Source organism: Myotis yumanensis, unplaced genomic scaffold (genome assembly GCF_028538775.1).
Source record: "Myotis yumanensis isolate MYYU_CA2020_CCGP unplaced genomic scaffold, mMyoYum1.0.hap1 SCAF_16, whole genome shotgun sequence".
Classification (NCBI taxonomy): Eukaryota; Metazoa; Chordata; class Mammalia; order Chiroptera; family Vespertilionidae; genus Myotis; species Myotis yumanensis.
The window spans coordinates 39,763,850-39,789,109 of NW_027223767.1; the positions used below are offsets into that span (position 1 = coordinate 39,763,850).

General features: G+C 50.3%; 1 protein-coding gene across 10 annotated transcripts in view; it reads right to left on the reverse strand.

Moving 5' to 3' along the window:
* Positions 1-20,782: 20,782 nt before the first annotated feature.
* Positions 20,783-25,260, reverse strand: part of ARHGAP27 (Rho GTPase activating protein 27) — a 30,662-nt gene continuing 26,184 nt past the window's right edge. For 8 of the 10 annotated variants that reach the window (XM_070394708.1, XM_070394705.1, XM_070394707.1 and 5 more), the window contains 9 exons: positions 25,087-25,191; positions 24,701-24,799; positions 23,674-23,779; positions 23,384-23,509; positions 23,217-23,315; positions 22,955-23,032; positions 22,730-22,864; positions 22,502-22,607; positions 20,783-22,402 (listed from right to left, as the gene is read on the reverse strand). In XM_070394708.1, the coding sequence (XP_070250809.1) occupies positions 22,225-22,402; positions 22,502-22,607; positions 22,730-22,864; positions 22,955-23,032; positions 23,217-23,315; positions 23,384-23,509; positions 23,674-23,779; positions 24,701-24,799; positions 25,087-25,191 (1,032 nt within the window). In that variant the 3' untranslated portion in view covers positions 20,783-22,224. The remainder of the gene's footprint in view (positions 22,403-22,501; positions 22,608-22,729; positions 22,865-22,954; positions 23,033-23,216; positions 23,316-23,383; positions 23,510-23,673; positions 23,780-24,700; positions 24,800-25,086; positions 25,192-25,260) is intronic. The other 2 variants (XM_070394709.1, XM_070394711.1) reach the window with 1 other exon arrangement.

Here is a 25,260-nt window from a genome sequence, read left to right on the forward strand (position 1 = left end):
ACTGGGAAGCCAGAGTATTTTTTTTTTAATATATCTTTATTGATTTTAGAGAGGAAGGGAGAGGGAGAGAGAGATAGAAACTCAGTGATGAGAGAACCATTGATTGGCTGCCTCCTGCACACCCACTACCGGGGATCGAGCCTGCAACCTGGGCATATGGCCTTGGCTGGAATCGAACCTGGGACCCTTCAGTCCGCAGGCTGACTCTCTATCCACTGAGCCAAACTGGCTAGGGCGGAAGCCAGAGTATTGAAGGGTCATCCATGTGGATGGTGAGCTCATAAGAATGTTGAGTTCACTGTGGGAGTTGAGTGGAGACTGTGCCTGGAGCCAGAGTTTACTTATTTTTTTTAAAAAAATATATTTTATTGGTTTTTTACAGAGAGGAAGGGAGAGGGATAGAGAGTTAGAAACATCGGGTCAGCTGCCTCCTGCACACTCCCCCCTGGGTATGTGCCTGCAACCAAGGTACATGCCCTTGTCTGGAATTGAACCTGGGACCCTTCAGTCCTCAGGCCGACACTCTATTCACTGAGCCAAAGCAGTTAGGGCCCTGGAGCCAGAGTTTAAAATGAACTAGGAGGATGGTCAGGAGCCAGGTGGTTGCCCTAGGGAGAGGCACTAAGGTTTAGCCATTTGGTGTGAACTTTGAAGCATCTAGAGTTTTTGAGGGAGAAAGGAAGAGAAATAATTTGGAAGAAGCAGAAGAGAGCAAAGACAACACCCACTCACCCCCACTTCCTGGCTCGGAGGTACTTGGAATATGAGAGAAAAAAATAGCTTCTTCTTGAGCAGGAGGAAACGTCTCAGACGCTAGCTTGGTTTCCATTAGGCCAGGAGGTTGGGTTAAATTTCCAGAAGAGGCTGAGGATACTGGAGAGTTAGAGTTCCCGAGAGCTCCGGGGGAGGGTGTGGAAGGATGAGGAGAGGGGGTGTGCAGTTTAGGATAAGTGTCTGAGGGATGATGTGGATCAACATCAGCTTCATTCAGTGAACAAGTGAATTGGGGCCTCATGGAATAGTCTCGCTGGTCTCTTAGAAGGAGGGGAAATGCGGTAGACTTGCTGATGAAGACTTGTTCACCTTTTTTTAAAAAAATAACTTTGTCTATTTTCTTTTTACTATATTTTAATTGATTTCATAGAGGAAGGGAAAGAGAGAGAGAGAGAGAGAGAGAGAGAGAGAGAAACATCAATGATGAGAGAGAATCATTGACTGGCTGCCTCCTGCATGCCCCACACTGGGGACCGAGCCTGAAACCCAGGCATGTGCCCTGACTGGGAATTGAACCATGGTCTCCTGGTTCATGGGTCGACGCTCAACCATTTAGCCACACCGACTGGGCTTATTTGCCTTTTTTCCAAAACATTTTACTATGAAAATTTTCAAACATACAGAAAATTTGGAAGAATTGTATGAGTACTCCTATACCTACCACCTAGATTTTATAGTTAACACTTTGCTCTATTTGCTTAATTATATATATATATATATATATATATATATATATATATATATATATATATAACTCTTCGTCTCTCCATTCATCTTTTCATCCACCTATCCTTCCATCTTGTTATCTTTTTGAACCATTTCAAAGAAAGTTGCAGACATCAGTATATTTTATCCATGAACACTAAAAGATGTAAATAATTAACTAGAGTTCAATATTTATCTTTTTTTAGGTAGAATTTACAAACAGAAAACACACAGATCTTAATTATACATCAGATGATTTTGACAAGTGCCTGTACCTGTATAACTCAAACACCTTTCAAGATATAGTAATTACGCCCTAGCTGGTTTGGTTCATTGAACCCAGTAGGGGGTGTGCAGAAGGCAGCCCATAATGATTCTCTCTCATCATTAATGTTTCTACCTCTCTCTCTCCCTCTCCCTTCCTCTCTGAAATTAATAAAAATATGTTTTAAAAAAAGATATAGTGATTACCATCACCCCACCAAGTCCCTCATGCTCCTTCCCAGTCATTCCTTTCCTTCCCTCATTCAGGGAACCACTATTCTGATTTCTTTTTAACTCTCACCTGAGGACATGCCGAGAGAGAAAGAGAGAGAGAGAGAGAGAGAGAGAGAGAGAGAGAGAGAGAGAGAGAGAAAGGGAAAGGGAAAGGGAGAGAGAAACATTGATTGGTTACCTTCCATATGCTCTTGACCAGGAATCAAACCTGAGACCCAGGCATGTGCCCTAACTAAGAAATGAGCCAGCAATCCTTCAGTGCAAGGGACCATGCTCAACCAACTGAGCCACTCAGCTGGGCACATGATTTTTTTCATCACAGATTAGTTTTGTTTGTTCTAAAACTTCATATAAATAAAGTCATGTTATATGTACTCTTTTGTGTCTAGCTTCTTTCTCATAACATAATGTGAGATTCATTCCTGATGTTGCATGCATTGGTTAACTCCTTTTTATTCCATTATGTGATTATACTGAAAGAATTATTTATTCTTCTGTTATAGTTAGTGGAGTGGTTTCTAGTTTTAGCAATTATGAGTAAAGCAGCTATGAACAATCTTGTATGAGTCTTTTTATGGAGATATGCTTTCATTTCTCTTAGGTAAATACTGAGAAGTGAAATTGCTGACTCATAGGTAGCTTTTGTTTTAAGAAACTATCAGATCTTCATCCAAAGTAGTTGTATCATTTAACATCCTTACTAACAACGTGGGAGAGTTTTGATTGCTCTACCTCCTTGCCAACATTTGATGTTGTCGATCTTTAATTTTAGCTATTCTGGTGGGTGTATGTTTGTGACTCATTTTGATTTTATTTTGTATTTCCCTGATGGCTAATGTTGTTAAGAACTTTTTAATATCATTCATGGCCATCTGTTTATCTTCCATTGTGAAGTGTTTATTCAAATCTTTTGCCTATTTTCAAAATTAGGTACTTTTTACTATTGACTTGTAGGGGTTCTTTATATAGTCTGTGTGTAAGTCCTTTGTCAGATATGTTTTACAAATATTTCCAGTCTGAAGCTTGCTATAATTTTCTTAATGTTGTAATTTGATGAGAAGTTTTTAATTTTTATGAAGTCCAGTTTATCAGTCTTCTTGTTGTTGTTAATCCTCACCTGAGGATATTTTTCCATTGATTTTTTTTTTAGAGAGAGTGAAAAGGAGGGGGAGAGACAGAGAGAGAAACCTTAATGTGAGAGAGACACATGGATTGGTTCCCTCCCGCATGTGCTCCCGCCATGGGGCCTGCAACCAAAGTACATGTCCTTAACCAAAATCAAACCCAAGACCCTGCCCTCCACAGGTTGACGCTCTACCCACTGAGCCAAACCAGCTGGGGTGAGCTTATCGTTATTGCTTTCTATGACCTATTTTAAGATAACTTTGCCTACCACCATGTCCCACAGATATTCTCCTGTTTTGTTGTAGAAGCTTTATGGTTTTAGCTTTTGATAGAGGCCTACGATCCATCTCACATCAACTTTTGTGAATGATGTGAGAGAGAGATTAAAGTTGTTTGTTTTTCTGTTTGGATATTCAGTTGTTTCAGCCCCATTCATTGAAAAGACTTTCATCTTCCCATTGGATTGCTTTGGTGGACTTTATAAAAAATCAAATGGTTGTTTAATTGGGATCTACTTCTGAGTTCTCTGCTCTATTCTATTGATCTGTTTATTGTTTTGACAGTGACACAATGTCTTAATTGCTGTAGCCTTATAATAAATCATGAAATCAGGAAAAGTAAATTCTCCAGTTTTGGGGTGTTTTTTTTTAAAGATGCTTTGGATATACTAGGTCCTTTGCATTTTCATAAAATTTTAGAATCAAACATGTCAATTTCTACAAAAGCATCTGCTGGAATTATAACTGAAATTGAGTTGCATCTAAAGATAACTTTGGAGATAACTGACATCTCAACAATATTGAGTCTTCCAATCCATGAATTCTCCGTTTCCCTAGGTCTTCCTGAATTTCTCTCAGCAATATTTTGTAGTGTTCAGTGCAGACGTTTTACACATATTTTGTGAAAATTTTTCCTAAGTAGTTCATGTTTTTTAAAAATTATTCTTTATTGATTAAAGTATTACATATGTGTCCTGATCCCCCCATTGCCCCCCCCCCCACTCCCCCCAGCTCGTACCCTCACCCCCCTGGTGTCTGTGTCTATTGGTTAGGCTTATATGCACGCATACACGTCCTTTGGTTGATCTCTTCCCCTTCCCCCCACCCTCCCCTGCCTTCCCTCTGAGGTTTGACGGTCTGATGGATACTTCTGTCTCTGGATCTGTTTTTGTTCATCAGTTTATGTTGATCATTATATTCCACAAATGAGGGAGATCATGTGGTATTTATCTTTCTCTGACTGACTTATTTTGCTTAGCATAATGCTCTCCAGTTCCATCCATGCTCTTGCAAATGGTAGGAGTTCCTTCCTTTTTATAGCAGTGTAGTATTCCACTGTGTAGATGTTCCGCAGTTTATTAATCCACTCATCTGCTGATGAGCACTTAGGGTAGTTCATGGTTTTTATTAATGCTATTGCAAATAAAGATGTTTCCAATTGTATTTTTGATTGCTGGCAGCAGAGCTGAATGCCAGATTCATTTGCTGCCGCAGCCAATACAGGCCAATATGTCAGAAGAGGGTACCGTATATATCCCTGTTCCACCCAGTTAACTACTGATAAGGTATGTCCCTCAGACACTTGGTTTTGACAAGCAGCCAGAAGCAGATGGGAGAATACTGAAGGTCTTTCTCAGCCTCTCGGAGCAGCAGGGGCCCCCAGGCCTGGCTGCGGTTCTCTCTCGGCCAGGCATCAGGCTTTTCCCGTTGATGGTTTCCAAAGAGGCTCGCCTTTGGCACAGTCCCTCTGTCTCCACCCTCAGCAGACAGCTTCGAGAAGCAAGGCCAGAGGCCGCTGGCCCCGCTCCAGATGCGGCCAAAGTGCCTGGCAGGCTTCCAGAGCCTCGCATTGTCTTTCAGATGCCTCCCTGGGGACTCGGAGCTGTACCCATCCCTGCTGGCCCAGGCCCTGGCAACCACCACTCTGCTTCCTGGTCCTGTGAGTTTGACCAGCCCCAGCACCTTATACAAGTGGGATCATCCACTCCCTGCCTTTCTGTGTTTGACTGCTTTCACACAGCACTGTGTCCTCCAGGTTCATCCATACTGCCGCGTGTGTCAGAATTTCCTTCCTTTTTTAGGGAATAACATCCCCGTGTATATACCACATTTTGTTTATCCATTCCTCCCTCCAGGGACGCCTTTGCTCCCACCTTTTTGCTATTATGAAGAATGTTGTTAGAAATATGGGGTAGAAATGTCTCTTCCAGATTCTTGTATCTTCACGTTTTTATTTTGTTGTTGTTTCTTTTTAATCCTCACTGGAGGATATTTTTTTCATTGATCTTTAGAGAGACAGTGGAGGGGAAGGAGAAGAGGGGAAGAGAGAGGGGAGAGAGAGGGAGAGAGGGAAACAACCACATGAGAGAGACACATGGACTGGTTGCCTCCCACAGGCACCAATCGCTGGGGATCGAATCTGCAACTGAGGTACATGCCCTTGACCAGAATTCGAACCCGCGACCCCTTGGTCCATGGACGAATGCTCTAACCACTGAGAAACCAGGTCAAGGCTCTTGATGTTTTTAAAGCATATGAATGTGCTACTTATTTGAAAAAATAATAAATTACATTAAAATTTCTAAGGTTGAAATACAAATCCATAGGAATGGAAGTTGTACTGTTTCCTCCCACACCCCCTTGGGGAGCTCCTACACAGCTTCCAGGGCACATTTGCCCGCGGGTCTTGCTCCCCACCTCCCACTGGCTCTCCCCTGACATGCTCACAGGACACAGCCAGCCTGTGGGGGGACCGGCAGGGATCCGCTGAGAAGGTCTCCCTTAGTCCTGGGCAGTGGCTCAGCTCAGCCATGCCCCTGCCTGCCCGCCGCCCACCCCCTGCCGGGCCATGGGCCAGGACACATTCCTGCGTGCAGCCTGCTGCTCAGCGGTGACTCGCGGCCCAGGCAGCCCGGGAATGCCCGGCTCTTCCTGGGGCCCGCGGCGCCTGGTTTTCCTATTTAGAAACGCCTTTGCCGCTTCTGCTCCAACCAGCCCCACCTCCTCCCTGGTCCCCAGCGTGGGGGGAAGGAGGGCAGGGGAGCCTTCGGACAAACACCCTCTGTATGCAGTGACCCACAGGGCTTCGAACCGATCCACGCTCCCTTCATCCCCGATTCCAGAATTCCCAGATGGCAAAACCTGACCTGAACCGACAGAGGCCAAGTTAGAGTCTTATTTATCCCGTTGAGTTTTGCTGCAGAAATGGAGATGCCTTATTCCAGGAGGCTGTATCAGGCCCCCGGAGGTGCCCTATCTATCACATACAATGTATGCTTTGAATTTTCTTTCTAAAATCGGAAAATTGCCCTAGCTGGTTTGGCTCAGTGGACAGAGTGCCAGCCTGTGGACTGAAGGGTCCCGGGTTCGATTCCCATCAAGGGCACATGCCCAGTTTGTGGGCTCCATCCCCAGTAACGGGACCTGTAGGAGGCAGCCGATCAATGATTCTCTCTCATCATTGATGTTTCTCTCTCCCTCTCCCTTCCTCTCTGAAATCAATTTTAACATATAAAATCAATCAATAAAATAAAATCGGGACAATTCTGAATTCCAAAGCCCAGCTGGCCACCAGGATCTCAGGTAAACAAATGTGGATCTGTGGTGCGTTCCTTTTACTGAGCAGAGTCGGGCTCAGAGAGGTCTACATGGGCTGCTGGGTCTACTAAGCGAGTTGGTGCCTTCCTAAAGCGCTTCCACAAGAATCCCCCCCACCCCCCGTGTCTGTCCCACCCCCTCTCCTGACCCCCCTCTGGGGAGCTTTCCTCATCCACCCAGCCAACGCTATCACCCTTCTCTGCAAATGACTTCCCCTGTTGAGTCCCAGGCCCAGCCCGTGCCCACCACTTACGGGCATTTTGTTGGGAGGCAAGAGAGTACAGGGATTACAGGCTGACCTGAGGCTCCAGGTACTCAGGACCCAGCCGTGGTCTGGCCGTTTTTCAGATGTGTGACACCAGGCAGGTGACCTATCCCTCTACGCCTCAGTTTTCTCATCCGAAGGGGCGTAATAATACCCCTCCCAGCCCAGCCGGTGTGACTCAGTGGTTGAGTGTTGACCCATGAACCAGGAGGTCACCATTCGATTCTCAGTCAGGGCACATGCCTGGGTATGGGCTCCATCCCCAATGTGGGGGAGAGGGGCGTGTAGGAGGCAGCCGATGGATCGATGTCCATGTTTCTCTCTCTCTCCCATTCTCCATTCCTCTCTCTCTGAAATCAGTAAAAACATATTAAAAAAAGATAAATGTTGAATTAGGTGAGAGGCTTTTTACCATAGTATTTGCACGTGCCTAATCTTCCCTACTAGATTGAGAGCGCTTCAAAAGCATTCATTCACTTAACAATTATTTATTGGGCACCTACTATATGCAAGTCCGAGTTCCAAGCTTTGGGGATAAAGCAGTGAACCAGATCTGTCCCTCTCCTCAGGGAGCTTCCAGTCTGCCCAGGAAGATTAGTATTACACACCAATTACCCAAAATGTTTCCCATCCATTGTGACAAGCCCCAAGGAGAAGTCCTAGCCGAAAGGACAATCTATGATGGGGACCTAAGCCTTGAATCTTCCAGCTCCTCCCTCACACTCCTGCTCTCCTTGTCCCACCTGGCGGGTGGCTGGATGGTGGTGCTGGGGGAGAAGGGCTTGGGGAAGACGCTCCTGGTCCCTGGGAAGGAGGGTTGCTATGTACAACGGTGTTCTTTCAGTGGTGCTGGCCCACACCAAGCTATCCACTCTCTCCCCATCCTCACTGTGAACGGAACTAGGTGGGAGTGGCAAGTCTAGTTGAGATCAAGGTGGATCTGGGCTGAATCCATGCCCTCATCTTTTAAAAAAATATATTTTTTAATTGATTTCAGAGAGGAAGGGAGAGGGAGAGAGAGAGAAACATCAATGATGAGAGAGAATCACTGATTGGCTGCCTCCTGCATGCCCCTCTACTGGGGATCAAGCCCACAACCCAGGCACGTGCCATTGGCCAGAATCGAACCCAGCACCCTTCAGTTTGCAGGCCGATGTTCTATCCACTGAACCAAACCAGCTAGGGCCACGCCCTCACCTTTAGGAACATCCTCCTGTATGTTTGTCCAGTGCGCAGGCGCTGGGTGAGCGCCAAGAGAACCGATTTGAGGTGAATGATGTCTCTGGAGTCCAGGGCGGTCAGCTGGTGATGTCAGGGGAGGGGAACGCTTTAAAGATCAACTGACCTGACATTTAATGGATGAGGAAACTGAGCGCTCGAGAGGGAAGTGATTTCTGAAGGTCACACAGATCTTTCCTGGTGGAGCCGCCACCAAAACTCAGGCTGACTCCCAGGCCAGAGTCCCCACTGTTCCCCCCACCCCCACCCCTCTGGTGTTAAAGCAGACGGGTCCTGTGAGTTCACTGCCCTTCCCCCAACTGGGAATCCCCAAAAGGGGTCACCTGAGAGTATAACCGGCACCCCTTCTCCCACATCCCCCAGGCCAGTTTCGGTGCATTTTCACGCCCCTGACCAGGGCCTCCAGGTCTCTGCCTGCAGCTCTGAGTAGGGGAGCCACTGAAAGCCAACCTCAAGCAACAGATGAGAAAGTTGGCCTTGAAAAAGTTTCACTTCCCAAGTTTCACTGTGGTGGCTAAGATCTGGGCAGTGATATCTGGCATCCCTAATGCTCCCTCACCAGCTCCTCGCAAAACCCTGAGGAGTTTGGTCGGCGATCCGTCCAGGCTCCCTGAGTGCAGGACCCTCCTCTTCCCTTCTCCCCAGTGTTAGATACCGACTCAGGTCCCCAGCCCTGGAGAAGGGCCTCCCTGAGCTCGCACACCCAAACCGCCAGAACCAGCCAGCCAGCCTAGCGTGCTCGGTCCTCTGCATGCTCAGGCCGGGATGTCCATAAGGGACTGGACAGAGCTTTCACCTTCTTAGTGTCACTCCTCTCTGTGCCCTCTCCATGCCCACATCTACTGCCCTAGGGAAGACCCTTCCCTGTCCTTCCTGGCAGCCTGGCACCATGTGCAGCTCTATGCCTGAGATGTGGACTCCGCCATCAGATACTCCAAGTTCACCTCCTGACGCTGCCTCCCGCTCTTAGCTGTGTGTGGCGGTTCTAAAACACGCCCACCAATTCTTTGCACTCTGCCCATTGAGAAGTGGGGTCTGTGTCTTCTCTCCCGGAAGCTAAGCCAATCTTACAGGTTATGGGGACGACAGGGTAAGGCAGGAGGGTTGTGATGTGACTTCCAAATCGAGGCTTTCAGGACAATCACTTCCTTCAAGTTCTCAGGGACACTCACCCTTGGAGTCCTGAGCTGCCATGGAAACCGTGCAAGGCGGCCACGCTGTGAGGAAGCCCAGACCATGTGGGGGTGCCTGGCCAACAGTTCCAGCCAAGGTTTATGCCAGCAGCCAGCGTCAACGGCAGACAGTGAGGGGCGCTTCGTAGAGAGAAACGGATGAGTCAGGGGTTCCTGCGGGGGATGCTGGGAGCTTCTCAATCAGGACCCAGCTGACAGGTGAAGCCTGGGCTGACCTAAATCAGACTTAAAGGCCCAGAACTCGATGCTCTGAGATGGATGGAATCACGGGGCTACACTCCTCTACTCCCGGGCTCTGGGGATTTGCCCCCCGCGCCACCCTCATAAGCTAGCACCCTGGTCCCTATGGGCTCCAGCCCAGACACAGTATTCTCATGGTCACTGGATTGGAAGGGGTCAGTGGTCTGGACTGTTAAACCACACCAGCCCTCCAATCTATGTTTTCCTTACTTCTCTGTTTATTATTTAGCTCTCTCCCCAAGAGAGTGTGAGCTTTGTGAAGGCAGGAGCTCACAGGAGTTTGTCTGTGTGGCAATCTGCATCTCCAGCACTTACAACAGTGCCTGGCACATAGTAGGTGCTCAATGAACATTCCCTGAATAAGAAAACGGACGGATGGATGGGTGGTGTGAGGCCAGACCAGCTGCAGACGAGGCCCTGCTCGCTCCTCTGTGAAATGCGTGCCAAGATGAGGCCCACCTGCCAGGGGTGTCGGTGGATGACTCAAGAGGACAGACTAGTTCTCCTGCCTAGTGTGCCCCTAACACGCCAGGGAGGGTCACTGGGCTTGTTGGCCTTGTAGGTTATCACCAGGCCTCTGCTGAGTCCCCTCTGACTAGAGACATATTCAGGCTTTCTGACCCCTTGGCCCAGGCTCCATGAGGACTGCCAACCTATGGGCATATTCGGGCTTCTGAGCAGATGAGACACCTCCTTGGGGCTCCCATGGCTCTTCTCTCTCCGCCACCATGTGAACCCCAATCCCAGCTCTGGCGCACTGATCATTGATTGGTCTGTGAAACTCCAGGGTTTGGGGAGCCTCATCCCCCCTATCCCTGGTCTAGCCTCACTCCTGCCTGGTGCTGGGAATGGATAATGAGGGGACTGGGTTGGTCAGAGCTTCCTCTGAGATCCCCTGATACCCCCCTTCCCCATTGTCAGACTTTGACCCGAAACACCAGAGCCCGCCTCCATCACACCGTAAGGATCACTGTTCCCTGACAGCCAAGATGGTGGGTCCAGGGCCGGTCTCTTCTCACTTCCCTCCCTGCCAGTCCCTGGCTGTCCCACCCCAGCTGCATCTCATTCCCCTCATGTCCAGCTGTTTCCCATGGCCAGCCCTTTGCTCACGAGGCCCCTCCCTCTTAGAACACCTTCAGAAAGGCTAACTCTCCACCCATTCCTCACAACTTAGCTCAGCTATTACCTGATTCTGGCGCGAATGTTAACGGAACACCTGCTCTGTCCATGTCCCTGTCCCTGTCCCTGTCCCTGTCCCAGGCATTCAGCTGGGAAAACAGCTGAGGACAAGGAGTGAGGTTCCTGCCCTTAAGGACCTTCCATTCTGTGGGTGGGACAGAGAGGGAACAATCAGCAATCAAAACATTAACCTCCTTCGGGAAGCCTTCCCTAAACCTCCCCCGCCCCCTCCAACCCTGTCGCCTCTCCTCTGACTGCCTTCAGGGTCCGGGGCCCTGCTCACACACTCACCACCCTGTCCCATGAATCGGTGTCCGTACCTGTCTGTGCTTAGGAGACAGGAAGGCCCAGATTCCGGTGTTTTCCGTCTCTTATCCTGACCAGCATGAGGCCAGCACGTAGTAACTGTACCTTTGGGTTGAATTCCAAAGGCTGAAAAGTTGTGATGCCATATTTTGGGCTGAGGGGCTGGCAGGGCAGAGCCCGGGCGCTGTGTAGGTGCCTGCGTATTTGGGGAAAACATGGGAGGGGGCAGGAGGGGGAGTGAAGTGGTGCGCTAGTTGGCACCCGATTTTGGTGCCCAGGACTCAAGTGGGGTTCTATAGCACTTGTCTTGCTAAGGGAATATGTGCCGATTTACCAAACCAAGGGCGTCAGGACTTGGTCACGTGTGAAGTCACATCTGAACAATTTGCCCCACTCGCCTCCCTGCCCTATCAATCCTATATAATAAAAGCCTTATATGCAAATTGTCCCCTTGGGCCATTGTTCAATGGGGAGTTGGACCACTTGCTATGACGTGCGCTCACCACCAGGGGGCGGTGCAGAACATGGCGGGCGTCGGTGACACAGTGCTGGCAGTGGGCGGCAGTGGAGGCGCTACGGGCCCTAATGGGCCCCGACGAGAGCGGGACCGCAGCAGGATGGTGGAGCAGGTGAGCAGGCGGCACCAGGCCAAGGCGGGGTGCCAGGCGGGCCTGTGGGGCTGCGCGGCTGGGGGCATAAGCTGGGGCCCGATCTCTGCAGGTTGCCCCGAGGGACCCCACCTGTGCATGAATTCGTGCACCGGGTCTCTAGTGACTTATAAAAGTTTAAAACAGTGTTCCTGTCTCACACAGCAAGTGCCTGGCTTAGGGAACCTGTTAAGCTACCAAGAGGTTAAATAGACGTTGGAGGCGCTCTCATGGGTGACCTATCCATATAGGGTGATAAAGGGAACTGGGATGACTTGGGGACATCCCTAACCTTTGAGGCTGACGTCATGGTGATAACCACTCACCCACAACACATCTCGTGTTGCCAGTTCTCCTCAGAGGGGGATGAGCTCCCTAACACAAGGCTGAATGTCTGATATCCTTATGAGCACGGAAAAGGAACCAGCCCTCCCTCCCCCAAGAAACTGCAGAGAAACGAGAATCATTCCAAGAACTGTTCATTCTTGCATTTGGCAGGTATATATTGAGAGCCTTCTCTATAAGCAAGAGCCAATCCCTTAAGGAATAGCAAGCCATACAAACCATATGTGTTCATGGGTGGATGGTGCAGAGGGGGTGGGGTTAACTTCATGAGCGGGTGTGGCATCTTATAGGAGCAGATGCTTAAGCTGGGCACTGAAGGAATGGGAGTGTGATCGCCAGGTGGAAGGGCATTCTAGGGGAACAGCATGTACAGACACTTGGGGCGCAAAAACGTGTGAACAAGCAGGGCTTGTTTAGGGAGCAGCAGGCTTTATCTGTCACGTCCACCTCTGTGCCCCGTGCTGGGCCATTTCATTCCACTGATCAAGCCCCTCACCCTTTGAGGTGACTTATAGATGAAGAAGCTGATGCTTGGAGAGGCTGGGTAACTTGTCTCAAGTCCCACAGCCAGTGGCAGAGCTCAGGTTCAAAGTCAGGTTCATCAGATTCCCAAGCCTGTGCTCCTAGGCATCACACTGAACTGCTGTGTGACATGATGCAGGAACTGCGGAGCCAGGGTGGCCATTTGGACTTGATGGTAGAGGGCATAGTGCCCTGAACACAGTGCCATCTGCACCCTACCTTCAAGAGAACTGTCATGTCCTCAGATTTTAATTTTTTAAAAATTTATTCCAGAGAGAAAGAGAGAAAGAGAGGGAGAGAGAGAGACTTGCTATTGCACTTATTTATGCATTCATCGGTTGATTCTTTGTGTGTCCTGACTGAGAATCAAACCCACAACCTTGGCATATCAGGATGATGCTCTAACCAACTGAGCTACCCATTCAGGGCCAGACTTCCATTTTCTTAATGCTTGTCTTTAAATAATTTACTTTTTTAAAAGTTAAATTTAAGTAAATTTTTCTTGACGCATAACATATATAGGAAGAAGCACACAAATAAATTGACTTTCACTCATGTAACAAAAGTAACTTTTCACCCAGATCAAAACAATATTATGAGCCCCTCAGCAGCTCACCTTGTGCCTCCTCCCAGGTGCAGCCCGCTGGTGGCCAGCCTGAGCTGTACTGTGGTAGGCTAGGAATGTGCTTTAGACCCCCTGACCGTCCAGATTGCTGGTCATGCAGTTCTGACCCTCCCCTGACCTTTCCTCCCTGGCATTCGCTGGTCATAGGGTAGGACCACCTTAGAGAAGAAACAGGGGTGGCCTCATACAACTCTCATGCGGGCCCTTGCATGACCAATCCCTTAAGCATTTAATCCCTAGGGATAACATCTAGGTCTCGGTTGTGTTTCAGCTCCAGGCTCAGAAAAGCAGCAAAACCAGACAAGTGATGCCACAGTTGACATCAGGGCCAACTGCATTGACGAATGACCCCCCTGAGCTGGTGCCGGCCAACCAGCGGAGACCATGACCTTAAAAGGACACACCTGGAAAGCTGATGAACATTCTATTGAGGTTCTCCCCTGGGACCTCCCCTACCATCCCCACCCTTCAAAGGACTGAGGATGCAGGCTCTCCCTCCCGGAGCCTTCGCTCCTTTCCAGTCCCTCTCTCCTACCCCCAGCGCATTACCTTTACCTTCCTCTCTCCTAAGTTCCAAGGGCCCTTCTTTGGCCTCTGTAACTTGTTTCCTGAACCCATTTCTTTGATAGCTTCACTTCTCCTCCCTCTGTGACTTTTTAAATAAACTTTCTCTTAAGTTTGAGTCTTGGCTCTGAATTCTTTCTTAGCCAGAACTCAAGTACCGAGGTTGCAGGAGGTCAGGCCTGACTCCACAGGTCTAACACCCGGTGCCATTTTCACTGCCGCCAACAGTAACAGCATAGATTAGTTTTGTTTGCTTTTGAACTTCATAGAAATGGAACCAAAAAGACTGTTCTTTTTTTGTGTCTGGCTCAACACTTGTATAGTTTAATTTATTCATTCTCACTTTGATACAGCATTCCATTCTGTGAATAGACCAGAATGTATTTATCCATTCTACTGCTGTGATAGAGATTGTTTTAGATTTTGGGCTATGATGAAGAAAGCTGCTGTGACCATTCTTATGCATGACTCTTGGTGAAGAGTATTCATTTCTGTTAGAAGTATACCCAGGAGTTGAATTCCTGGGTCAGAGGGTAGGATGGGTGTGCTCAGCTCAGTAGATATGGCCAGCTTCCCAAAGTAGCTGTTATAAATTACATCCTCACTACCAGTGAGTCAGAGCTTCAATTACTCCACATCCTTGTGAACATTTGATACTGGAACTCTTTTTCATTTTAGTCCTGGTGGGTGGGTGTACAAGGATATCAAGTTGTGGTTTTAATTCACATTTCTCTGATGACTAATGTAGTTGAGCACTTTTCATCTGTTTACTGCCACTTATATATCCTCTTTTTATGAAGGGTTTAAGTCTTTTGCTCATTTTTCTTTTTGATTTTAAAATTTCTATTGGTTACTCTTATTGATAAGTAAGAGTTCTTTATATATTCTGGATGTTAGTTCTTTGATGGATATATGATTTGCAATATCTTTTCCTAAATAAATTTATTTTATGGAATATTATCACTATAAATAAGAAAACAATATCACATACCATAGAGAGTAGGTAACTGTGAAATAAATACAACAAGACAATGTTATTACATTCTAGCTAAATACCTTGCGGCTGGCAATGTGGCTAGAGTCCTGATTCCTGTTAAGAGATGAGCAGGTGAAAAATAGGTGTTCCGGACATTCTAGCACCACATGGAGACTTTCTCCAAGAATCAGAAAAGAAATAACTTTCTTATTATTCAGCTTCCTGTTCATTGCCTCAGACACCCTCTAACCCTTTATCCTTGAACCTTCTATAATTATGTCCTCTGCCACCCACTGTGTGAGGTCTACACTTGGGAAAACACAGCTGTAAGGGACCTGGATGTAATGAGGGTTTTAACTAGGGGCTGACATACTGAGATTGATGTTTCAGAAAAATCATCCAGTAGGCAAAGTGGGTAAAAGCAAAAACAGAGGCGAGGGACCCAAGTTAGAAGCAGCTGAACAGGTCCAGGTGCTGTCAAGGGTCTAAATTAGGGGTGTGCCAGGGGCTGGGGTGAGTGTGGGAGCTGGAAAGATGGGAGGTAGAACCTGGGCGACGTAGTGGCTGAGTGAGAGTGGTGAGAGAGTAAAAGAGATGTCTGGGGTGACGGTGGGGTTTCTAAATTGGAGGACTGAGAGGAGAGAGGCAGTAAAGACTGGAGAAGCACCTTGTGAGGAGGGAGGAGACGATGAAATTAATCTGGGATGTGTTGAATTTGAATAGTTCACAGGACCTCAGAGGGAGAGTCTCCCATTCATTCATTTCATAAATATTTACCGAGCATGTACGGGTGCCAGGGGTGCAGCAGTGGATCATACAGATAACATTTCTGCTCTAATGGAGCTTATTGTTTGTGGGAAAGATACGTAGTTGGGAAGACACATAAGGACAAGGACTGTATGCACGGGACTCAGGACTCAGGGCTCTGGGCTGTGAGGTGGATTGGGGGTCCCTTTAGAGCAAGGGCAACAGTTAACGCTGTCAGTGTAGGCGAGCCTGGCAGAGGGGAGGGTGGAACGCCAGTGTTTAGAGGTGGGGGGAGGGGCAAAGAAACCCACCCAGGAGTAATCAGAGGGGATGGAGGACAGAAGCCGGTCACAGGAAGAGGATGTCCAAGATCTGTCACCTGCTGCGTTCATTCATGTATCCAAATTGGGGCATGGGGCTCTGGGGAATAAGAGAGGAATGAGAAGTCGCTGGCAAGGCAGATTGTAAACTACAAATTGTTAGCAAGGCCACATGAAACAGATTCTCTTAAGGAAGTACGGGCATCAGGTGGGAGCACGGAGGATGGGAATGCCTGCCTTTAGCCCACTCTGTGCTGGGCACTGGGGAAGGCTTCTTCGGGGAGTGGACATGGAGCGAGAAAATAGGCGCAAGGGCCCTTGACAGAGAGGAAGGGCTTGAGCAAGGCCGTGGAGGTGGGAAGCTGCAGGGCATCCGCAAGCACCTGGGAGCAGGGAGCCTGGGACGGCAGAGTGAAGATCATGCCTAGAGAGGGGGCTGAATTCGGAAGGCGACGGGGCAGCGCGGGTTTGGAGGAGAGTGGGCCCTCGGAACACCGCAGCAGAGCTTCTCTCTGGCCCTAAGGTTAGCAGGTGCCGGGGGCCAGTAGGGGCCCACTCTGCTCGCTTCACAAATGCCAGCTCCACTCAGCGGGCGGCGCGTGCAGGAGGGTGCGGTGGTGCAGGGAGGCAAGTGAGAGAGGGCTATACAGATGCGACAGGCCGGTTGACAAGCTCCAGGGTCTTGGGAGCGTTCTCTTAGGAGAAGTGGGCAAGGACCTGAGGGCAATCATCAGGGATGAGGAAGGATGGACGGGCCGAGGCGCCAGGGCCCAGTCTGGCGGCCTGAGCTCAGAGACACCCTCTGAGCGTGAGCCCTGGGCTGGCGGGGTGGGGGTTGGGGCGTAGGGTGGGGGTGGGGGAGCTGGAGCATTCTCCCTCCGCACCTCGCCAGCCCACCTCCTCCAGGTCCTGGCCTCACCTTGCCTCCTCCTCCACTACACGTCGTCAGCCTCCTCCCCCGGCCCTGGAACTCAGGGCTGCACTGAAACTTGGGGGCTGGGCTCCGGAAGGGTACAAGACTCCGGGGTTCTCTTGATTCATGCGCACAGCAGGCCCAAAGCTCCCCGGAACCCGCTCTGTGGTTCACTGTTGAGAGTCAGCTCTTGGACAAAAGACCTCTGGCGCCCTCTACTGGCGGCTCTGCGTCAACAATCCAATCGCTCGCTCCCCGTGGCCAACCCTGACCCCTAGGGCCTGAACACATCTGGGGCCACGGTCAGGGTCAGCGGTAGGGAGGTATGCAGAGGCCAGCCAGGATGGAGGTCTGGCTTGTGATATTTACCTGGATTCCTAGCGGGTCTCCCACCTTCCTCCCTCCTTCCTCTCTCCATACACAGCTGGGAGAGTCTCTTTAAAAGCATATTTGTGGACGTCCGGCCTGCGTGGCTCATTGGCTGAGCGTTGACCTATGAACCAGGAGGTCACCTAGGTCCCCGTTTGATTCTGGTCAGGGCACATGCCCAGGTTGCCGACTTGATCCCTGGTGGGAGGCATGCAGGAGGCGGCCAATCAATGATTCTGATCATTTTTGTTTCTATCTGTCTCTCCCTCTCCTTTCCTCTCTGAAATCAATAAAAAAAATTTAAAAAGCATATCTGTGGAATACTACTTAGCAATAGCAAGTAATGAACTATTGATAGCCACAATGACTTGAATGGATCTTAAGGGCATTACTGGTATGCTGAGCGCGGAAAGCCAATCTCAAAAGGTACATATTTTATGATGCCATCTATATATCATTCTTGAAATGACACAATTACAGAGATGGAGAGCAGGCAAGCTTGCCAGGCATTAGGGAAGGGGGGAAAGGGTGTGGCTATAAAGGGGCAGCATAAGAAATTTCTTTTAAGCGATAGAACAGTTCTCTATCTTGATTGTGCTGGTGGTTATATAAATCTATGCATGTGATAACATGTCACAGAATTCAACACAAAGACACACAAAAGAATGAGCACATCCACAAAATGGTGAAATCGAGTAAGGTCGGGAGCCTAGTTATTGTATAGTGCCATCTTTCCTGGTTTTCATAATGCACTACAGCAGTGGTTCTCAACCTCCCTAATGCCGCGACCCTTTAATACAGTTTCTCATGTTGTGGTGACCCCCAACCATAAAATTATTTTTATTGCTACGTCATAACTGTAATGTTGCTACTGTTCTGAATCGTAATGTAAATATCTGATATGCAGGATGGTCTTAGGCGAACCCTGTGAAAGGGTCGTTCGACCCCCAAAGGGGTTGCGACCCACAGGTTGAGAACCACTGCACTACAGTTTTGTAAGCTGTCACCACTGGGGGAGGCTAGGTGATGGGTACACAGACCTCTCTGTACTACTTATGCGACGACTTCTTTTTAAAAAATTTTATTGTATTGGAGGTAACATTGGTTAATAAAATTATACAGGTTTCGTGTACAATCATCTATACATTGTATTGTGTGTTCACCACCCAAAGTCAAGTCTCCTTTCATCACTATTTATCCTCCCTTCACCCTCTTCTACCTCCTGCCAACCCCCTTCCCCTCAGGTAATCACCATATTGTTGTCTGTGTCTGTGAGGCTGTTGTTTTTGCTTAATTCCTTCACCTTTTTCACCCAGCCCCCTGACCCCCTCTCCTCTAACAGCTGTCATTCTGTTCTCTGTATCTATGGGTCTGTTTTTATTTTGTTTGTTAGTTTATTTTGTTCATTAGATTCCACATATAAGTGAAATCATATGGTACTTGTCTTTCTCTAACTGGCTTATTTCACTTAGCATAATACTCTCCAGGTCCTCCAAGCTGTCGCAAAAGTAAGATTTCCTTCTTTTTTACAGCTGAGTAGTATTCCATTGTATAAATGAACCACAGCTTTTTTTTTTTTTTTTTTTTTTAACCCAATTATCTACTGGTGAGCACTTGGGCTGCTTCCAAATCTTGGCTATTATCAATAATGCTGCAGTGAACACAGAGGTGCATATAGTCTTTTGAATCAGTGTTTCGGGTTTCTTTGTATATATTTCCAGAAGTGGAATCTCTGGGTCACAAGGCAGTTCCACTTTTAAGTTTTTGAGGAAACTCCATACTGTTTTCCACAGTGGCTGCACCAGTCTGCATTCCCACCAACAGTGTATGAGGGTTCCCTTTTCTCCACACCCTCACCAACACTTGTTGTTTGTTGATTTATTGATGATAACCATTCTGTCAGGTGTGAGGTGATATCTTATTATGGTTTTAATTTGCATTTCTCTGGTAATTAGTGACATTGAACATCTTTTCATATGTCTATTGGCCATCTGTATGTCCTCTTTGGAGAAGAGTCCATTCAAGTCCTTGGCCCACTTTTTAATTGGATTGTTTGTGTGTTCTTTTGTTGTTGAGTTGTATAAGTACTTTATAAATTTTGGATATTAACCTTTTATCAGATGTATCATTGGTGAATATGCTCTCACACTCAGTGGGTGTTCTTTTCATTTTGTTGATGGCTTCTTTTGCTGTGTAAAAACTTTTTAGTTGTATGTAGTACCATTTTTTAAAATTTTTTTTCCCTTGCCTGAGATATATCAGAAAAAATATTGCTTTGAGAACTGTTCAAGATTTTACTGCCTATGTTTTCTTCTAAGAGTATTATGGTTTCAAGTCTAACATTTATGTCTTTAATCCATTTTGAATTTATTCTTGTGTATGGTGAAAGAAGGTGGTCTTGTAACAGTGATTGAAAAAAACATAATATACAAATCCGGTAGTAATTATAAAATAAATCGTACTAACAAACTCATAGGAAAGTCAGGTAGTAAGAGGCTTTATGAAGGTTCCTGCACCAGGCTGTGGGCCACGTATATTGCACACGTCTCCTTTTATCATCATAAGAAGCCTCTGAGGTGTGAATGTCCTCACACTGAGCTGACACTTCCTAAGACATCCCTGCCCAGGGATCCTCATGCCTGTTGTCCAGCGGGTACCACAGAGCCCCTTATTGGGGTACACAAGGCCTTGTACATTCTGCCCCTGACAGCCTCTCCCACACCCATGCCTATGGGATCTCCTGGCTCTGATCATGATGTCTTTAGATTTGTTCTCCCCACAAGCCTTCCTGCCTCAGAGCCTCTGCCTATGTTGTTCCCTCTGACTATATACTCTTCCCTTAATTCCTCTTCATTCTTTAGTGTTTGGCTCAAATGTGGCTTCTGCAGAGACATCTCAGGTCCCTGGGAGACAGTCACACTCCAGTGCCATAGCTTCAGAGGACCCTGTGCCTTTCCCTAGCTTTTCTATAAATGTACTTAACCAAGTCATCAGGTGTTTGATATGTCAAGTTCCAAACCTTACACCTGGATGCGGGGGTCCCTTCCCTGCCCTGCTCTGCCCTGGATCCCATAGGATGAGGAATCCGTGGGGCTCTCTCAGAGCCTAGGCCAGTGATGGTGAACCTCTTGAGCTCGGCGTGTCAGCATTTTGAAAAACCCTAACTTAACTCTGGTGCCGTGTCACATATAGAAATTTTTTGATATTTGCAACCATAGTAAAACCAAGACTTACATTTTTGATATTTATTTTATATATTTAAATGCCATTTAACAAAGAAAAATCAACCAAAAAAATGAGTTCACGTGTCACCTCTGACACGCGTGTCATAGGTTCGCCATCACTGGCCTAGGTCCTTTCCTTTAGACCACACTCCTGATACACGGGACCCCAAATCCCTTGCCCAAGTGGCCCAGGCCCATTCCCTCAGGGTGGACCAGGTGGAGTGGCCTGGGGAAGCGGGTTGCAGGGGGTGTGGCAGTTTGCACTCATGGACTGGAGTGTCCACATCTGTGCACATGACCTTCTCCTTGCAGGATGGGCCTTGGGGTGGGAAGATACAGGGGGCAGGCTGAGAGCAAGTTTACATCAGAACCTGGCCTTCCAGGTCAGCATGAAAGTATATCTGCCAAAGTAGGAGAACAAAACACATTTTATTGAATGTTGTTAGCTTGATTTGTAAGTTTACAGTATCTCGACAGATGTGGCCTCCATTTGTACACTTGCCCAAGCCCCGCTGGCATCAGGGGTGGGCTTGGGTCAGCCTCACCCACCGGACCAGAAGCTCCACCAGGGAGGCAACGGGCGACACCCCCGCTCCAGAGCACAGTGTCTGGCACAGAAGAGCAGGGAATAAATATTGGCTTGGCACGGTGCAAATGTCAATAAATATTAGCTATTATTGCTTGTGGAGTAAGTGCGCGGGTGGGTGGGGCAGGGAGGTAAGACCCACAAACTGATGTGGTCTGTGCATGAGGGAAGGGGGCTGCTGACCCTGGGGTCCACACTGCCTTTGTGGGGGTTACACCCCCCTCCCCTCCATCCTGCAGGCCTCTCCCAGCTCCGAGTGGCAAGGCAGCCACCAGGGAGGCATACTTGACAGCCAGGTGCGGAGAGGGGCTCCTGCTAGTGCCACTTCCACTCCCCCCAGGGAAGAACAGCTGGGCAGGCTCCCTCTTCACCTTCAGGTACCTCCCCAGGACCAGACAGAATCCACCCAGCTTCGTTTTTTGTTTTTTTTTTTTCCATGCTGCGGTTAGGGGGTAGCTGAAAGGATTGATTTTACCCCACCACGAGGCTGTGCTTTGGTATAAGGGGAGCTTGAGCTGGGGAGTCAGATCACCCACTGGACCCTGAACAAGTCACTTTGCCTCTGCAAGCCTCGGTTTTCTCATCTGTAAAGTGGGGTTGTGTGTGGAAATGGTGCGTGTCAGGTGGCAGGTGCCAGGCACACATGTACCCAAGGGGAAGACCCCTTGCACAGAACATAAGTGGGTCAAGGAGGGCAGAATCCCAGAACCGCAAACAAGAAAGCAGGTGAAAACTGTCCACAGCCAGCCAGTGGGAGGGCTGGGCAGCAGTTCCTTCCTGGCGCCTGAGGGAAGGCAGGTTCAGCTGCCGCGCTGGAGGCCGGGGTCAGTCCTGTTTCGGCAGCAGGGAAGGTGCTTCATGACGGGCACAGTGCCAGCCCACAGGGTCTCTGTTAAGGCCTCAAGCCTGCAGAAGCCAGGAAGCCCCTCACCCAAATTACTCCTGCAACAAGGGGCTTGGGCATCCGGGAAAACAACCCTCACCGCCCCCGCCCCCCACGACATTCTCGTGTGCGCGCCCGCGCACACACAGGAGGTGGCGCTGTAATAAAGAACAGAACCCAACTAACCCCAAAACAGGACAGGCGAGGGGGAAATCACATTGTGAGCTACCCACCCAGGGTCACCATACCCTCAGAACTGAGGGGCGCAGAATTCCCCGCGGCCTGTGGACCGGGGGAAGTGGAGGGTTTCAGAAATCGAGTCTAGCCGCGCGGCAGGACACGCGTGGCCAGCGCCAGTGCCAGTCCTCAGCGCCCGCAGCGGGTCAGTGCGGCGGGAAGATGTCGGAGCACTGCTGCAAGATGAGCTCCACAACCTGGTTCTGGAACACCATGGTCATGGGCATGCTGGCCTCCTCCGTCTCCGGACGCAGCAGCGTGGGCCCGAACACTATGGCCACGCTCTGCACGGACATGCGGTTCTGTTCCCCGTACTCAATCACCCTGCAGCGGCATGGGGTGCAGGGAATCAGGGCCCAGCGATGGGAGAGTGTGGGGGTCCCCGCAGGGCCCGCCTCCCCACCCCCATGGCCGCCCGCTCACCGGCACAGGTGCTGGAAGAGGAGCCGCATGGTGTCGTGGTTGGGGGCGGGCAGCGTGTGCACCAGGCTGCGCACGAGGCGGCTGCGCTGGGCCTGGTCCTGCAGCTCTGGCGAAGGGAAGCGAGGGGGACGGATGGAGCTACCCCCCGGTGTGCGGGGGGGTCCGGGGGGGGGTCCCGCCCCGGCCGGCCAGCTGCACCCCCACCCCCTCCGCCCCCGCCCCACTCACTGATGGCGGCGATGAACTGGCGGAAGTGCGAGAAGGGGAAGAGGGGCTCGGGCAGCTCTCGGAAGAAGAGCTTCAGGGCGCCGGTGATCACGTGAACGTCCTCCCAGCGTCCGTCCTCCAGGTCCAGGCGCTCATCTGCGGGGAGAAAAGCGGGGCGGGAGGAGGAGGGGTGAGCACCTTTCGCGCCGGCCGCCGGCCCGGGGCAGGGCTGCGGGCGAGCCTCACCGTGGTCCACCTTGTAGCGCAGCTTCTGGATGGTGGCCAGGTTTCCACTGATGCGGTACAGCCCGTCGATGTCCAGCCCTGGGGAGGGGAGACGCTCAGCCCGGGTTCCGTGGGATGCGGCTAAAGCCCCGGCTACGATCGGCTCGCGGCCCTTTTCTCTCCACCTGCGCCCACCCAGGGGCCTCCCCCATGGGGTCCTGTCCGGAGGTTGTGAGGCGCCCTGAACGCGCCCCCCGCCCCCCGCAGACTGCGGCGCACGTACCGCGGGCCTCGACGGCGCGGATGCACTGCTGCACGAAGCGCGGCACCGGGCTCCTCTCGCGCTCACACAGCGTGGCCAGCGCGCAGCCGAACACCTGGTCTGGGGGAGAGGCTGGTCAGCGCCCGCCCCTGCGCCACCCGCGCCCGCTCTCCAGGTCCCTCCGGTACCTTTGATGTAGCCCTTCTCCCGCAGCGACTGCAGCGTGGGCCTCTTGAGTAGGAACTTGAGGAGCTTCTGCCGGACCTTGCTCAAGTCGCTCTCCTGGACCCCAGGGCTCAGGACAGGAGCGGCTGCTGCAGGGAATGCAAGGGCGAGTCAGTCGGTGGCGCCGGGGTGGCCCAGCAGGCCCATCCGGGTCACCACCCCCTCCAAAAGATTCCCTTCACCCCACCCCCAACCCCACCTGCACCCGCATCCCCCACCCCCCCACCCCCTACTCCCCCATCCCGGCGCACACCTGCTCCAGGCCGTGCCTCGTCCTCCCGCCAGCTTCCCAGGCGCTCGCTAGACCCGAAGTCCGCACTGCTGTGCTCGCTTTCCTCCTCCGGGGGCAGGTCTGCAGACTAGAACCACAGAGCCTCAGAGGCAGGGCCTTGCTGGCCTGGTGACCCCTGACCCCACAAAATTCACCCTCCCCTTAACCAGGATAATTCCCCTCATCTCCACCATGGGCGCTCAGAACATTCATCTTTCTTAGCTGCATGAAGCTCTCTAGGTGTTGGGAGGCAGTCCTCCTGTTCTGCCCTACCCATGTCCCAGTTCCTGCCCCCTCCTTTCCATATTTTTCTCAGCAATTCTGTACACTCCACTAGGTCAGGATTCCTCAGTATGTGGCTCCCAGTTCTGAGCTTGCAGTTCTAGCTGGGGCCTGAGCCAACCACCACACCAGAATCACCTCCCTGGATCTGGATTCCTGCCTCTAGTAATACAGCCAAATGCCGCACCCAGTGTTGGGTCCTAGGGGATTTCAAAAAGCCCCAGGTTGTTTCCAGGCGAAGGGAATCGCTGTCAGAGGGGGACTGTCCCATCTCTACGTATGCAATTGATATTTTGAACCTAAAAATGGTAGACTCTTCAATTCAACCCTTAAAAATTTTATCTTCTAGTTTCAGCCTGTCATTCCAGCCTGAGGCTATTTCTCAGATAGTTTCTTTTCCTTCTGCGCCCCTGAAAATGGGACATTCCTCTAGGATGTGCCTCCACCCCTACCTGAAGAATCAATCCTCCTGCAGGGCCGACCTCAGAGGCTGGTTCATATAAGAAAGGCTGTTTCTTCAGCAGCCCTCTTGCCATCCAGCCATAAGGATGGGAGGGACGGGGGTTGGGGGAGGGGGTCTGCATCTGCAGGGAGGGGCACTACCCACTGGTGCCATGGAGCTCCCAGTGTCCGAGTAGAGGACCCCACCCACAGTGGGCACAGCTGCCCTGCATAATGGCTGGCCATCCCCTCCCTACCAGCCCTAGAGGCCCCAGGCTCTGCTTACCAGTTCCTGGATGCCCTGGGCAATGGCCTTGTGCCAGGTGCTGATGATGGCCTCCGAGTCGTGCTGGATTAGGTACTCTGAGCCATCATGGCTCCGCAGCTGGAGAGACACAAGTCATGGCTGAGTTTTGTCCCCCAGAGACCCCTCCTACTTCTCATCACCCTCCAAGGCCAAGGACTGGGGAACTCAGGTCCTGGAGAGGAAACTGCAGAATCCATGATGCCAGGAATACTGTGGGTGGATCCCTAAGGTGGGGGCAACTTTAGCTTTGAGCCCTGAGAATTCCAGCCCCAATTCTCCCCAGGCCCCCCCTTCTTGGGACTTGCCTAGTTTGAGCCCCAAGCCGCAGGAAGCCCCCTTTCTTTCTCTCCACCCCCACAACTCACCTCCAGCACATTCTTCTTGCTGGATTTGTCTTTGGGGGCCCAGGCAAGAGAGGCCCCCTTCAGATCCACTGTGTACTCGGGGGTAGAGAGCTTAGGAGGCTGCCTCTGTGGGAGAGGGAAGGAGAGAGCCTTCACTTCAACTTGGACAGGCCTGCCACAGGACCCCGACTCCAG